This window comes from Melanostigma gelatinosum (assembly GCF_949748355.1).
Source record: "Melanostigma gelatinosum genome assembly, chromosome: 7".
NCBI lineage: Eukaryota > Metazoa > Chordata > Actinopteri > Perciformes > Zoarcidae > Melanostigma > Melanostigma gelatinosum.
Genome location: NC_136640.1, coordinates 14,066,666 through 14,080,043, shown reverse-complemented (window position 1 = coordinate 14,080,043; position 13,378 = coordinate 14,066,666). Strand labels below are relative to the sequence as shown.

General features: G+C 46.6%; 1 protein-coding gene across 3 annotated transcripts in view; it reads left to right on the top strand.

The window, feature by feature from the left end:
• schip1 (schwannomin interacting protein 1) overlaps positions 1–13,378 on the top strand; it is a gene marked incomplete at its 5' end in the record, with an annotated part of 182,476 nt that overhangs the window by 143,317 nt on the left and 25,781 nt on the right. Inside the window, 2 exons of one of the 3 annotated variants that reach the window (XM_079272230.1) lie at positions 606–1,175; positions 3,478–4,278. In XM_079272230.1, coding sequence (XP_079128356.1) covers positions 1,167–1,175; positions 3,478–4,278 — 810 coding nt within the window. Of the gene's footprint in view, positions 1–605; positions 1,176–2,075; positions 2,203–3,477; positions 4,279–13,378 lie in introns of those variants that run through there. The other 2 variants (XM_079272229.1, XM_079272228.1) reach the window with 2 other exon arrangements.

Sequence of the window (13,378 nt, the reverse complement as noted above, 5' to 3'; positions counted from 1 at the left end):
CTCCTCATGCACTGTTGGGGACTGAAGCAGCTCTGTTAATCTAATATGGAAGTCTCCAAGCAATATGTGATATTTGATGTGTTGGTGCCATTAGTGCTGCAGAAAGTTTTTATGTTGTACAATTAAAAGTGGTATTTTTAATATTACACTGAGTCTAGATTGTGCTTAGCATTAAATGTAACCTGCCTTTGTGAACACTTGCAGTGGGGACTCCACAGCGTTATATGAGTGACACCATCTCAACCCAAACCGAGCATTATATCCGTCACAATGGATCTATCGCAGGGATGTTGCATTGGATTGCACAGGTGTACCAAACTCTGATGAAAAGTAGAGCCGTTTGTTTTATATGTGAGGCAAAATGGATACAACAGGGATCTCTCAAGTTCTTTTATTTTTACGTGATCGAAAATTGATTTTGAAACGTTCTAAATTGAGAACACCATAAGTATGTTGACTAAATCATCGAGATAGTTTTTCTCTGCTCGCACTCCCTCTCTTTGCAAGGTCAGTGGGTGCAGAAGGCTGGGCTTTAGTTGTGTTCTGTCGTCACTTTCTCCTCAGAGCTGCGTGCTGCGACAGAGAGACGGGTCTTATTATAGAGAGAGAGCCTCTACAAGCACAGAGCCGGTGCCAGCCAGGGAGCAGCAGCGTGCTTGTTTGGCGCTTAGTTGTAAGTCTCGTTCTTAGGTAATAACTGAGTGATAAAAGCCGCCTGGTTGTGTGAAAAAGCGCTGAAACGCGCCCACAACATAAGGGGACGCACTTTACTCTGAGCCTATTTATTTTTCCTGTTGACGTGGTGGGAGCGAGAGAGCGCGTGCAGTCTGGACTGGCTGGGCATCTCTCTGCGTGCGCCGGGGAGGGGAGGAAAAGAAGCGGCGTTGACCTGCTGGGATTTTAAGACATCTGCGGTATTTTGTCCAATCAGGACAGGCAGGACCCAAGACTCCGGTTGTCTTCCTCTGTGGACAGGCTACACACTCAGAGCGATGACTGTACTGAATGATCCACCGGCTCTCTGTCATTTCTCCACCGAAGCCAGCCCCACCAACACCCGCCCTTAAAATAAAGCTGCTGGGAAACAAGTGAGCACCACCACCGTTGTCTAACAGCTGGGATTCACACTTTACAATGTCTTGAGACGCGACGGGGAAGCTGCAAAGATGATGACAGTGAGTATCGGTTCGTTTAAATGGCGCTGATATTGCATCCAGGCTACTTTTAATCGTGACTTTCATCTTGGCCCGATACTAGCGTAACGAGAGGGGGGGGGGGCAGTCTGGTCACAGCTGTAGCGGGTGTCATTCTCCGTGCGATAGTGGGATATAGGCGTTTCTGTCACCGCTGCTGCCGGGGGGGGGATACCACGTTCCTCCAGGTACTTTTTTGGGAACATTACATCATATGAGTAGCCTGATGACAAATTGAAGAAACGCGTGCGTGTTATCCAAATTATTATAACAATGTGTATTTCCAGTCAAATGTCAACCCTTAAAATACACGACATGGCCGATATCAGGCAACTGTCGTGCGTGCGGCAATGCCACTTGGAGTGCACGCTCGACGCACGCAAAGACTGGGCGTATATGCGATGATGCCACCGCCTAGAGAACGACGGGCAGAGTTGTGAGGGTATAGTCTGTGACATAAATTAAGCGCCCCCTAGACACGCGCCCGGCTGCGGGGTGGGGACCGGTGCAGCTGGCAATTCGCATGTAATTCGTGGCCAAATCCAGCCTGTACGGTCTGCCTGCGCTTCGGTTAATCCCACAGCGGATCAGTTTTAGTACCGCTCCTCGCGCTCTCTCGCTCGCTCGCGCGCTCTCTCATACACACACAGACACACTTTAAATGATTCGGCCTACATTATTTTAATCGGACTCATGTGACCATCATGTATTGACGCGGTAATATCTGGGAAGCAAGCGCTGTTTTGATGCCGCACAAATCGGGATAACACTTCAAGAAGAACATTTAAAGAAAGGATCAGTGACCGAGATTTGAAACGCGATCGGAGTTGTGAGACTTTGCTTCTATTCAGCGCTCGTCCGATACTTGGAGAGGAAAACTCCACCCGGTTCCTGAATCCGGGCTTTAAAGCACTTATAAAGGGGTGACAAAGCCAAGATGACAGGCTGGTTCACACACCACAGGGACTGGTGACCGTGTGGTGATCCAGCGCGTTTGATGAGCACATCGGTAAGGGTTGTTACTCCGCTGTACTGATACATTGATATACCAGGTCTATTGTATGATCCATCATCATTTTTTAAGCCTATGCATTCATTTACAAATGTGCATCATCGTGATTCGGGCTGTTTCGTTGTAAAACATTAGATCTAAGCGATTTCAGAGCATTAGGCCATGAGTAGGCTGGTAATGTTGTGTGCCCTTAAGTCCTCCCCTTTCAGTTGTAGACCTACTGGGGCTCCTGGAGTTTTTCATGTTTAAAAAAACCCCCACATCTTGTTGGAAATGATGCCCAGGAAGAGAATATGGGATTCTGCATGTTATTACTGTCTAGACTGAGGGAGAACAAGCAGAACAGTAATCAAACATCCTGGCACTGGTCTAATTCCTGGGTGGGTTATTAATACTGACTTTCAACTCTGCCTCTGAACACCCTGGAGATCCCAACACCCCAGTGGCAATTCCGAGGCTGTTCGAATAACATTGAAAATAGTTCTATCTAACGACACCTTGCCAAGGCAAAACATGGCTTTTGTGGCCCCATTTGTGCAGCTATAGCGCAATCTTTATCCCTGTTCAACTTTTTATGGAGAAATGCAAACCTCATGCCTCATCAGAGAGTGGCTGAGGTCTCTACACCGTATCAGCAATTTCTGTATCTAGTCTCCAAGTTGCTGAGTCTTTTTTTGCTCAGTGCTTTGCCCAACATAGATATTTTCTGCGTTGTGCTTTGACGTCAACAGCCGGCACAGGTGTGGTTTAGATGCCATACAGTAACTCAGGAAAGCTTATTATAATTAGGATAATATTGTAAAACCCGTGTTTTGTTCCCGTGGTGCTGCAGATGTAGCAGTGGGTGGTGGGATATCATTCTGACACATCCAGCCACACGGACTCCGCGTTCGCTGTGTGTGTCAGGTATTGCACAAGCCACACACACGCACACGCGTACACGTTCGCCAGAGGAATGTAGGATCAGTTAGCATCGTCGAGTACGACTGAGAAGCTTTGGAGCAGTACAGTTGTTGAGCAGACGACTAGACAACAAGTCCAAGAGACACCGTGACTGCAAAATTCTGTGCAGAGAGGAAGTTCCTGCAGGACAGGAAGTGTAGTTGGTCTCAAAACAACAAATTAATATAATAATCTACACACTTCCCGAAATTCTGTTATCCTCGTCTCTTTCCTCATTTCCTCTCTTTTCTTTCTCTATTTTAAACTCTCGCTCTTTGCACATGCATTTCCTCTGTTTCACTCTTTTTCTCTGTTCCTCTGTCGTTGCAGGATTACCGGGAGGATGGCATGGACCTGGGGAGCGATGCCTCCAGTCGCTCCAGCTCAGAGTCCAACTCCAACAAGGTTACACCTTGCTCCCCTTGTCTTGACCTGGCCACTTTGGAGGAGTACAAATCCTCTCCCTCTCTAGACCTGGTCACCTTAGCGAACTACGAGGAGGACGAGGACTACCAAGAGTACAAGAAGAAGGTGATCGAGGAGTGGGAGAGCGAGTATGGAGAAGACTACACCTCTCCACAGCCTCCTGGTCAAGAGGAAGGCGGAGGAGGCCTTGTGGGGGTTGACGGCCTTGGCGAAGGCTATAGGAAGGCGGTGAACAGTCGCAGCCTCGCTGAAGAATTCCAGGATGTGAAGACCGTCCCACCCCTTCCGGCCTCTGGCGGACACACCGCCACCTCAGTTGCAGCCGTCCCTCAGGAACTGAAACGGAACGGCAATCTGATTTTGCCCAGGAGCCACCAGCTCCATTCCCCCGGTGCACCACAGGAGGGCACAGGGACTCCCAAGCCCCGCCACCGTAGCTCCAGTCAAGCCAGGGGGAGCCGCAGCACTGGCGGGGGTGCTGGTGCTGGTGCTGGTGGAGGCAGAGGAGGCAGAGGAGGCAGTGGAGGGACTGCGGGACGGATGGGGGGATACAAAGAGGAGGAGGGTGTAGAGGAGGAGCCTCTGCCCACCATGGACTGGGCAGCCCTGGAGAGACACCTGGCTGGGCTGCAGTGCAGAGAGCAGGAGAACCAGAACCTCAACCACAACCAGAACCACAACATGGGCAAGACCAACTACACCTCGGTGAGTGTCTAAGGATTTCGTTGTTTCTTTATGTTCTTGTGGGTTTTTCTGCATGTGTGTGTGTCAAAGGTTATCATCCTCACGCAGAGCTTTCCCATGCTCTGGTGGGCATCTGTAATCCAATATTTCTATGTGTCATATGGAGCCTGGAAACATTGGGTTAGCTGGAGTAAGGAAGAGGGATTAGTCGGCTAAGCGCTAAACTATGTAGTCCAGCTATTAACCTGACCACGTGGAACTCTGGGCTACATATGGACACTGATTCAACAGTGCAAGCAGTAACTGTTATTATTTAATGACGAACTTAATCAAATCGGTGGCTGTGGCTGTGTGTTTTTTCTACCAGAAGAGGTCAGTGTTGCATTGACATTCTGCAGAGAGCTGCTGCAGGTCTTTCATGCCACACCAGCAGCTCCAGCACTGTGATGTGCTGCTGTGATTCACTTGCAATCTCATGACATCACACTTTAAATTGCAGTCCCAGCCAGAGTTTTATGGTTTATTGTCGGTCTGTGGGTCCGAGAGGGTGTAGCTTTAGAAATGTGTTGGGAGGAGCGGGAGAAAACAGTTTACAGCAGCCACAGTTTCAGTGCAGACACTGAGCTCTTGTGTCACTGCCTCAAACTGAAGTGAGGGCAAATGTGTGTTTGAGAAATGGGGATTGGTGCTCTCTTTTGGTATGCAAGCACCAAGACCTTTTCCTCAGTGCACACAGACAATGGCTGCAGCCAGTGCCTTTTGTGAGTGTGTAGTGTGTGTCTTTGTTTGTCTGTCCTGGAGGCCCCCTCTGTCTCCCTAAGGCATGTCAGGAATGCAGCGGGAGAAGTGGGGGGGGGGGGGGGGATGAGAGGAAGGAAAGAGGGAGGAAAGGACAGGAAGATGGTATCTTTAGGACCAGGCAGTTCAGGGTCACATAGCTTACGTGTTTGCGTCAATGTTCATTACCTGCTGCTGTCCATCTTAAATGAGAAGGTCACCTCCTGGCTCGCTTTAGGCTGGGGAGAATCTGCTCTCTCTCTCTCTCTCTCTCGCTCTCTCTCTCTCTCCCGCAGTAGGCTGTGATATAATTGATGGGTGGAAGAAAATCTCTTGAAAGAGAGCCTCTGTCTCCACATGCAGCCACTATCTTCTGCACACACACACACACACACACACAAATGCACCCATTCACACACATGCTCTTTACCACATGTGGTGTCTCACACACTAGGCCTGGTGTGGATGATAGCCTGGTCCTGATGCTGATAAAGTGTCACAGCTCCAGCTGTCTCTCCGATTACAAGTAAAAAAAAAAAAACAATCCTGACAAAAACCAGGCCTCACATTTTTGATGGCCTGAGTAAATAAGAAATTAGAATTAGACGTGTAATCCCTCCTAAACTAGAAGCAGAAGAGATAAACCAGAGAAGACTGGAGGCACACGCTTATACCCTGCACAATCCCACTCTTAAAATCACATGTGGTATAGAGGAATGCCGAATCATATGGATCATATCAATACATGAATATCTGACGTGTAATTTGGCCTTTTGGTTTGTTTAGTCCTATCTCTGAGCTTCCACGTGTGGTATAAGAGGACAATGCTAGTATTGACCCTCTGCGAACCTGCTAGCAAGAGCACACAAGTCGATGATTTAGGAACTGAGACATTCTATAAAGTAATCCCCAGTGTCTGTCTGTGTCAGGGGGCATCTGAGTTTCTTACTTCTGAAATGTGAAGGATTTAACAGACACCCGGGAAGAAAAAGTGGGCCGGTGCTTTTAAAATGTTGTTAAATATTTAGACATCCGCTCAGGCTGGACCCACTAGCGAGATGATGCGTGTGTTCATGTATGGAGGGGTCTGTCTGGGATGTTGCTGGGGTCCAGAGGGACAGAGGTATTCATGCTTCAGTAGAGCTTCAAAAGCATCTGTGCTTTCAGACAGACGGGACACAGTGAAGCTCAAAGCTAATAATCTGAAGTGGTAGCCATGTGCCTGGAGACGGGTTTCGCTGGTCTCCAGTCAGATGCAGGAGCTACAGAACACCACATACACAGTTATTGTATATAAGAAGATGTTGAAATATGGATCAGTTCAAATGAACTTTAAACCAGACAGATAGGATAAACATACACAGTCACCAGCATTTAGACCTCTTCCTGCACTCTGGTTGTCCACAGCCCCTCTGCTCAAAGACATGTGGTTGAATCGTAGTACGGGAGAGTTTGCTGGTCTTTGAAAAGTTCATTTAGGAAAAGTTTGACATTTTGTTAAAAGCGCCTATTCACTAATTTGCCAAGATTGAGATAAAAAGATTGCCATGTATAAAGCTAGCCAGCAGTGAGTTAAGTTAGCGTAGCATAAAGACTGGAAACAGCAAGCCTGGCTCTGTCCAAAGGTGAAAGAATCCACCTACCAGCACCTCTAAAGCTCCATAATTAGCAATTTATATCATTTTTTGTTTAATCCAACCATAAACCAAACAGGACAAGTTCTGCTGTTACAGTGCCAGTCCTGTCACTTTTACAATTAATCCAAATGTCAAACTATTCCTTTGACTTTGAAACACGAACCTAGAGTGCCATTGGTTTTTCATCATGCAATGACATGTTTCGTCTACTTGTAGATTAACACTGGCACATCTGTGCCACAAAAACCCTCACTTATCCTGCATGTTATTTCAGTCACATTGGTGCTGGTGTGTTTAGTTAGGGCGTGGTACTTTCTGGCTTCTGTAATCTCCGCGTCCGCCTGCAGGTCTTTGGGGTCAGGGGGATCCCTGAGGATGAGGGGCACGCTGGCCTGTTTGTAATTTATTTCTGATGAGCTCTGGAGTCGCGTGGCAGGGAGTGGCCCACAGGGACCTCAAGTACACCACCCCTGACCCTCCATTTAGCCCCGCACCCCTGAAAGGCAAACAATAATATTATTCTCCTGAGCCGGTCTTGAGGTGAAAAAGGCAGAGATGGGGTCAGGCTACATTTATTGCTGTCTATACTCATGAATTTACCAGTGTGTTGAATCCATGCCTAACGGCTACTTCTTTTTCAATCTCAGAGCGCACACACCTTAGACTTACTCACAATTTAAAAACACCCCTTGGGCAAACTGTGGTTAGAAAGATCGGGCCTGTGCTGGGACCTGCAGCACCACTCCTACTTTAAAAGTGTAGCAAATATATATATATATATATATCTCACACACACACACACACACATACACACTGATCTATCTCCATCCACTAATTGTACACATCTGGATCCGTTGACGATGAAAACTGTTGAATGTCCTCTGTAACTCTGGAGGAGGTTTAAGTCAGAGATGATGTACAATTGTGAACCAAAACCTTTTGTTAAAAAAGACTGGACACATGTGGAAAAGTCAACTTGCATTATGGGAATTTAAGGATCCTTGTTTTTGGACTTGGACTCACGAGCAAATGTGTCGGCCACCATTTTTTTGAATTCGTCTTTACGAGCCTCCCAACTTTATGTAAATGTAATGTGAGATTATTTAATGAATTAGAAACAACTTACAATAAAGCGACATCGTTTACATGACGTAATCGCCATGATTACGTCTGCCTTGTAAAAATGTGGACAACTTCGAACAGATATGATGATTTTTTTGTTTCTTCCAGCTATCAGAGGATGTAAAAGGTCGATGAACTTCGATGTATTTGGAAAGTGCTGCTCAAGCACACTGTATAAACAGGAAAAAATGCCAAGAGCCGGGCGGAATTGTAGAAATGTGGAGTGCTCTGCCCCAGAAAAGAGGTTGGAGAAAAGAGCAAAGGCAGAGAGAGGTTGGACTGTTTCTGTCTCTCTAGACACCGCTCTCTGTGATTATGAACAAGTTCAGCAGTTGAACTGTGCTGGCCGACCTCCACTAACCACCTCACGACTACCTTCACCCTGTACTCAGACTGCCACGTAGAGCCAGAGAGGGCGAGGTTAGGAGGAGAAAGAAATAGTTTGAGAGTTTGAGAAGTCAGTGCAGTTATTTTGGTAATAAATAGGCACAGACAATGAGCACAACGTAGTTACACTTAAGTTCGATCTTGCGTCGGCACGCAAAGAAGGCAAGGCTGAATATGGAGAGCAGCAGATTGATGGGATCAAAAGGAACCTGTGGAGGAAGAGGGAGGTGAGAGAAGGTTTGTGGGGGTCAGAGGTATGGTTTGAATGAAGGCGGTAGCTAGCATGAAAGGGCGGAAAGTTGGAGGAGTAGATAGTGACGTGTATATATGTGGGAGGAGGTTTCAGAGAAGGGGGGGGCAGGGCTTTAGCCAGGTGTGGAGAGCGCCTTCTGAGACTCCGGTGTCTGGTTCAGCCCTCAAGGCTGAACCACAGTTCAGTGTGTGTGTGTGTGTGTGTGTGTGTATCAGTGAGTGTGTGCATGTATGTGCCGGTACCAGCTGAAACACGCCCGGCCCTCTGCACATTTGCAGCTCACACACATACACTCTCCTCACACACACGGACTTCACCGTCTCTGCTTCAGAGTCAGGTTTCCTGTCTCCTTTTCTGTCTACACACGCACATGCACACTCTCGCCTCACTGATTCAAAGGATATCTTTTTTCTCTCATGGTATCCTGACAGTCCGCTGCTGTGGGTAGATGTTTTTTCTTCTTCTTGTTTTTATAAGTGGCGTGTTTTTCATCTCAGCTTAACCTTGGATTCCTCACAGCAAGTCGGGCACTTAACTCAGGTAAAGCAAAATCTGAAATGTGTAGAAGTCTGCTTTCTGTCAGGTTTGTCAGACCCCTTTCGACATTAAATGTACATTTGACGTGTAGTCAAACCAGGGCTAGTTCAGATTGAAAGATCAATCGTTTGACACAAAGACTCCTGATTTAATGGTATAATACGGAACATTCCTCTGCTGTGACATGTTGTCTTTTGAGTTTGTATGAAACAGAAAAGTTGAATATGTCGAGAATGGAACATAAAGTAGAGCCAGCTGCACATCTGTCCATGCATCTCAGTTTCCTCAGAGCTCACGTTCTGTGTGACCCTTTACCAAAGAGCAGGTTCATGCTGGAAGGACTCTGACCATATGTGGGTTGCTACTTCTTGGTAACCCTCTATTTTTTTCCCCTTTCTGGCAAAGAAAGTACATCAACAAATATGCAGTCCATGTGTATTTGAATCTTGTTTTAAATACGCAAATCTTCAGTCTGTACAACTGCTTTGAAAGTCCCTTTACTTTGATGTGCAGAAAAAGTTTTTGACACACGAAGCCAAGCTCGAATAACATGAAAGAGGCCAACTGCTCAACATTTCTGTGTTGCCTCTGGATGCCTCATGTCACCTCAGGTCTTCTGTTAAAAGCTACTCTTGCACACACCACAGACCAGAACTGGCTGGCGACTGCTGAAACAGTCTGCACATGTACGTGCACGGAGGAAACAAGGAGGACGTCAAATCCAAAAACTCTTCCGAAACACAAGACAAGACAACTCTGTTCAGAGGGTGTTGTTGTATACACCTGCAGTAGAAATAGAGAATAAGTTAAGACGGTGCAGCTGGCATTGCATTCCTCTGCTTGAGGAGTAGAAGATTTGAACAAACTACCGTAAAGATTCAGAGCATTAATACAGCAACAAGCAACTATCAGCTGAAGACATAGTGGAGCAATGTCGACCTGAGCAGAGGATGAAGTTGAGAATGAAGTTGCTCTCCCTCTGCGTGTGTTGTTATCCGAGCTTCTCTGAGTTGACGTGCGATGCTTCTAGTGCATGTTTGTGTATGTTAGCGTGCCCCACTGGTTCGCTCATGGCCCCTGCTCTGCACTGCTGTCATACGACCCAGCACCCATCATGTTACCCCTCAGGTAAACACTGTTCGCTCTGTCGGCGCGTTTTCACGTACTTTGCACTGTTTGCACCGTTAGCTGCGAGCCGCCGGCTCGAGCCGTCGCCATTTTGCCAGCCGTGGAGGGGCAAAAGAAATGCTCCCAATCAAACGCGCATAGCACCGTCAAATTGGTCAAAACAGTTCGTCGACAGGCTGAACAGCCAATTAGTTGTCTCCATCACTGTCGGTGATTTAACATGCTCAATCAGCCAAATGTGCCAGATGGTCAACTGTCTGTTTTTCGTGTCAGGTAGCAATGATACAGTAGTGTTTGATGTTGAAGGGTATTCATCACTGAGGAGCCCATGGCCTTCAACTGTTTGGCAAGTCAGGCGGTCTGCTATGCCATGTTTTGTCTAGATAGGGTACGCACCTGCACATGCTGATGTAAACTTTTAGACAGACCAGCTGGCTCACAAAACACAACGCCCAAGAAACACGAAAGGTTATTGAGTTGGAGTCTCATAGACCGCCCCGGCAGCAGTACTAAACTGCTCTTATCTGGTGCCAAAGTACAGTTTAATCAGCTGCCTGCACATGTAAACAAACACAAACACATGCAAACCTATTTGTATTGTGAATACGATGCTGTACCGTGTAGATTAACTGACAAAGACAGATATGCTTACTATGTGGTCTGTTGAAGTGGAAGAGTACAAAGTATTTCACCCACACTGGTGTGATGATTCAGAGTCATGTCATCAGGCAAGCCAGCTGCACTGTGGGTAAATCAGATAAATATGCTGCAGTGATTGGAGATAGAATAACAGTGTTTCAGGTGAAAAGGCACAGCCAACACATTCCTCCCCCTGGTTCATCTTGATAGAACTCACACAAACACACCCTTCCTCTGATTCACTCAAACCATGATTCACCAAGAGAGTCAAACCCCTCGTCAGCATGTGTTGTACCCGGTTATATCCTGTTATATCCTGCATGGAAGTCAGCTTAGGCTCATACCACGTCTAAAACTTATTTTTGTACCCAGTTGCCAATCTCCACCTTCTTCTCTTTCTCCTCTCTCCTTCCCCCTTTCTTCCAGACATCCCCTGTTGTTCACTGCCATTCCCACTCCTGTTCCCTGCTAATTGTCCTCTTCCTCAAGCTGTCAGGAAGCATTAAAGCGTAATGTTCTCACACAGCCAAAGTACAGCAGGAGAATACCCCCCCCCCCCCCCCCCTCCTGCCTGGGTCCTCCACCCTATAAAAGCTATCAAAGAGGGGCGCAGGCTGTGAGTGGCAGAGCGTGCTGTGGAGGAAATGGGGATTTATGTAGCAGTGAGGAGACGGCCTCTAATGTTATAGCTTCGTGTCAGTCCTCATTCTGCACAGTCACTGCAGAGCAGAGCCCAATACACACACACACACACACACACACACACACACACACCGGCTTTTAAAGGAAGAACGGGACCGAAGGAGATAAAAAACAAGGTTTATTGCAAGAAGGCAACAAAAACAGAGTGAGAGCTGGAAATTGAGAACGAGAGAAAGAGGGTTTATGTTTTCCAAGCAGTGAAGGATTTTAAGCTCTTATCCATACATCTCCTGTCTCTTTTTTGGAAGGAATAAAGTGTTTCGTCAGACACGCACACACTGGCCTGTGTTTGTGATGTGTGTGCTTGCGTGGATTGCTTGTTTGGGTGGAGCTGAAACATGAAACACTGGTCTTCTCTGCTCCTAATTACAGAGTGTGGTTTGGTGTGTGTGTGTGAGTGTGTGTGTGTGTGTGTGTGTGTGTTTGGGTGCGTGCTTGTGAGAGGTAGAAACGTGAGTTGTGAGCTTGCTGTGTTTATAACGGGCTAAAAATACAAGCCATGTTTAAATCACGACTGCACACCCACACAGACCCCAACGAACCAAGAGTATTTTTGTCTTCATGATTCTGTTATATAAGCTGTCTGTGTGTGTGTGTGTGTGTGTGTGTGTGTGTCTGTGTGTGTGTGTGCGTGCGTGTGTGTGTGTGTGTGCGTGTGTGTGTGTGTGTGTGTCCGTCCATAACAGACAGGGGGAGAGAGAGCAAGAGAAGGAATTTGTGCCAGGTCATGCAGAGAGCTTCATCTGTTACTGTAGAGCACAGCACATTTTGATCACCTCACATTCTGATAACACGAGAACAATCATTCCATCAGGCTGAGGTAGGACTGCAGCTAATGATGAATCGTCCGTCAAATGTCAGACAATTGTAAAAGAAAAATTGTAATGAATAAAGCCTGTGATGACGTCTTTGTGGTGCTTGTTTTGTTCAACCAACAGTCCAAAATCCAAAAAATATGAAATGAACTGTCACGTGGATTGGAGTGGTTACAGCGCATGCCATACAACCGCTACATCTCGGGATCGATTTCAGCCATAGGACCTTTGTTGCATGTCATACCCCCCCTGTCAAATAACGGCAAAAAATGCCTCAATAAATATTTATTAATTGTCTTTATTCCAACCAAAAGTTTAAAGCCCAAAGATATTCCATTTATAATGATATAAGAACCATTAAAAGCAGCAAATCTACATATTTGAGATCTGGAATTAATCAAAGAATGTTTTCCATTTTTTATTGAAAAAAATATGAATTGTTTGGGGAATAAATTGTAGAATAAACGATTACTTGTTTCAGCTCCGGACCAAAGTCAGTTCTTTTCCACATTTTCTTGTTGCTTTTCCCCAACTTTGTATCTGTAGTCATGACCGCAAGAAGCCGTGTCTAAGCTGCCAAGTATTCACTGTGGCTCACTAGTTCTGTTTTCCTAATAAACTGTGTCATAGCACATGTGTAATTGGTGGCCAGCGAATCATTCCCTCAGTTGGAATACACATTTTTTGTGACGCATTTAAAAAGGTGAAGTAAATATCAATGCAGCCTGGTGGTCACGCATGCTCAGTCTTTCCACCACCAACTGTAGACACGCAGTCCTCATTAGAACAGCCTCTGGTGGCGGATCATAAGACTGAGCGCGCACACACACACACACACACACATATGCACTCCCTGGCCTTCCACATCAGTTCCTCCCTGTCAGAGGGAGCTCATTACCGCCAGAATCCGGCCCTCACACTGAGCCAACCTGCTTTGCTGTGCATTGTTTTTACACTGGTGCAAAATGTGAGCTCGCTAAAAGCATCTGTGCTAACCGTCGTCCTGCTGACAAGGAGAGGGAAGAAAGAGGAAGATTTGTGGAAGAAATGTGGTGAAAATAAAGCAAATGTAGTCACACCGAAAGGCCAGAGAAGAAAGGAAGAAGGGGCAGATGGCAAGGACG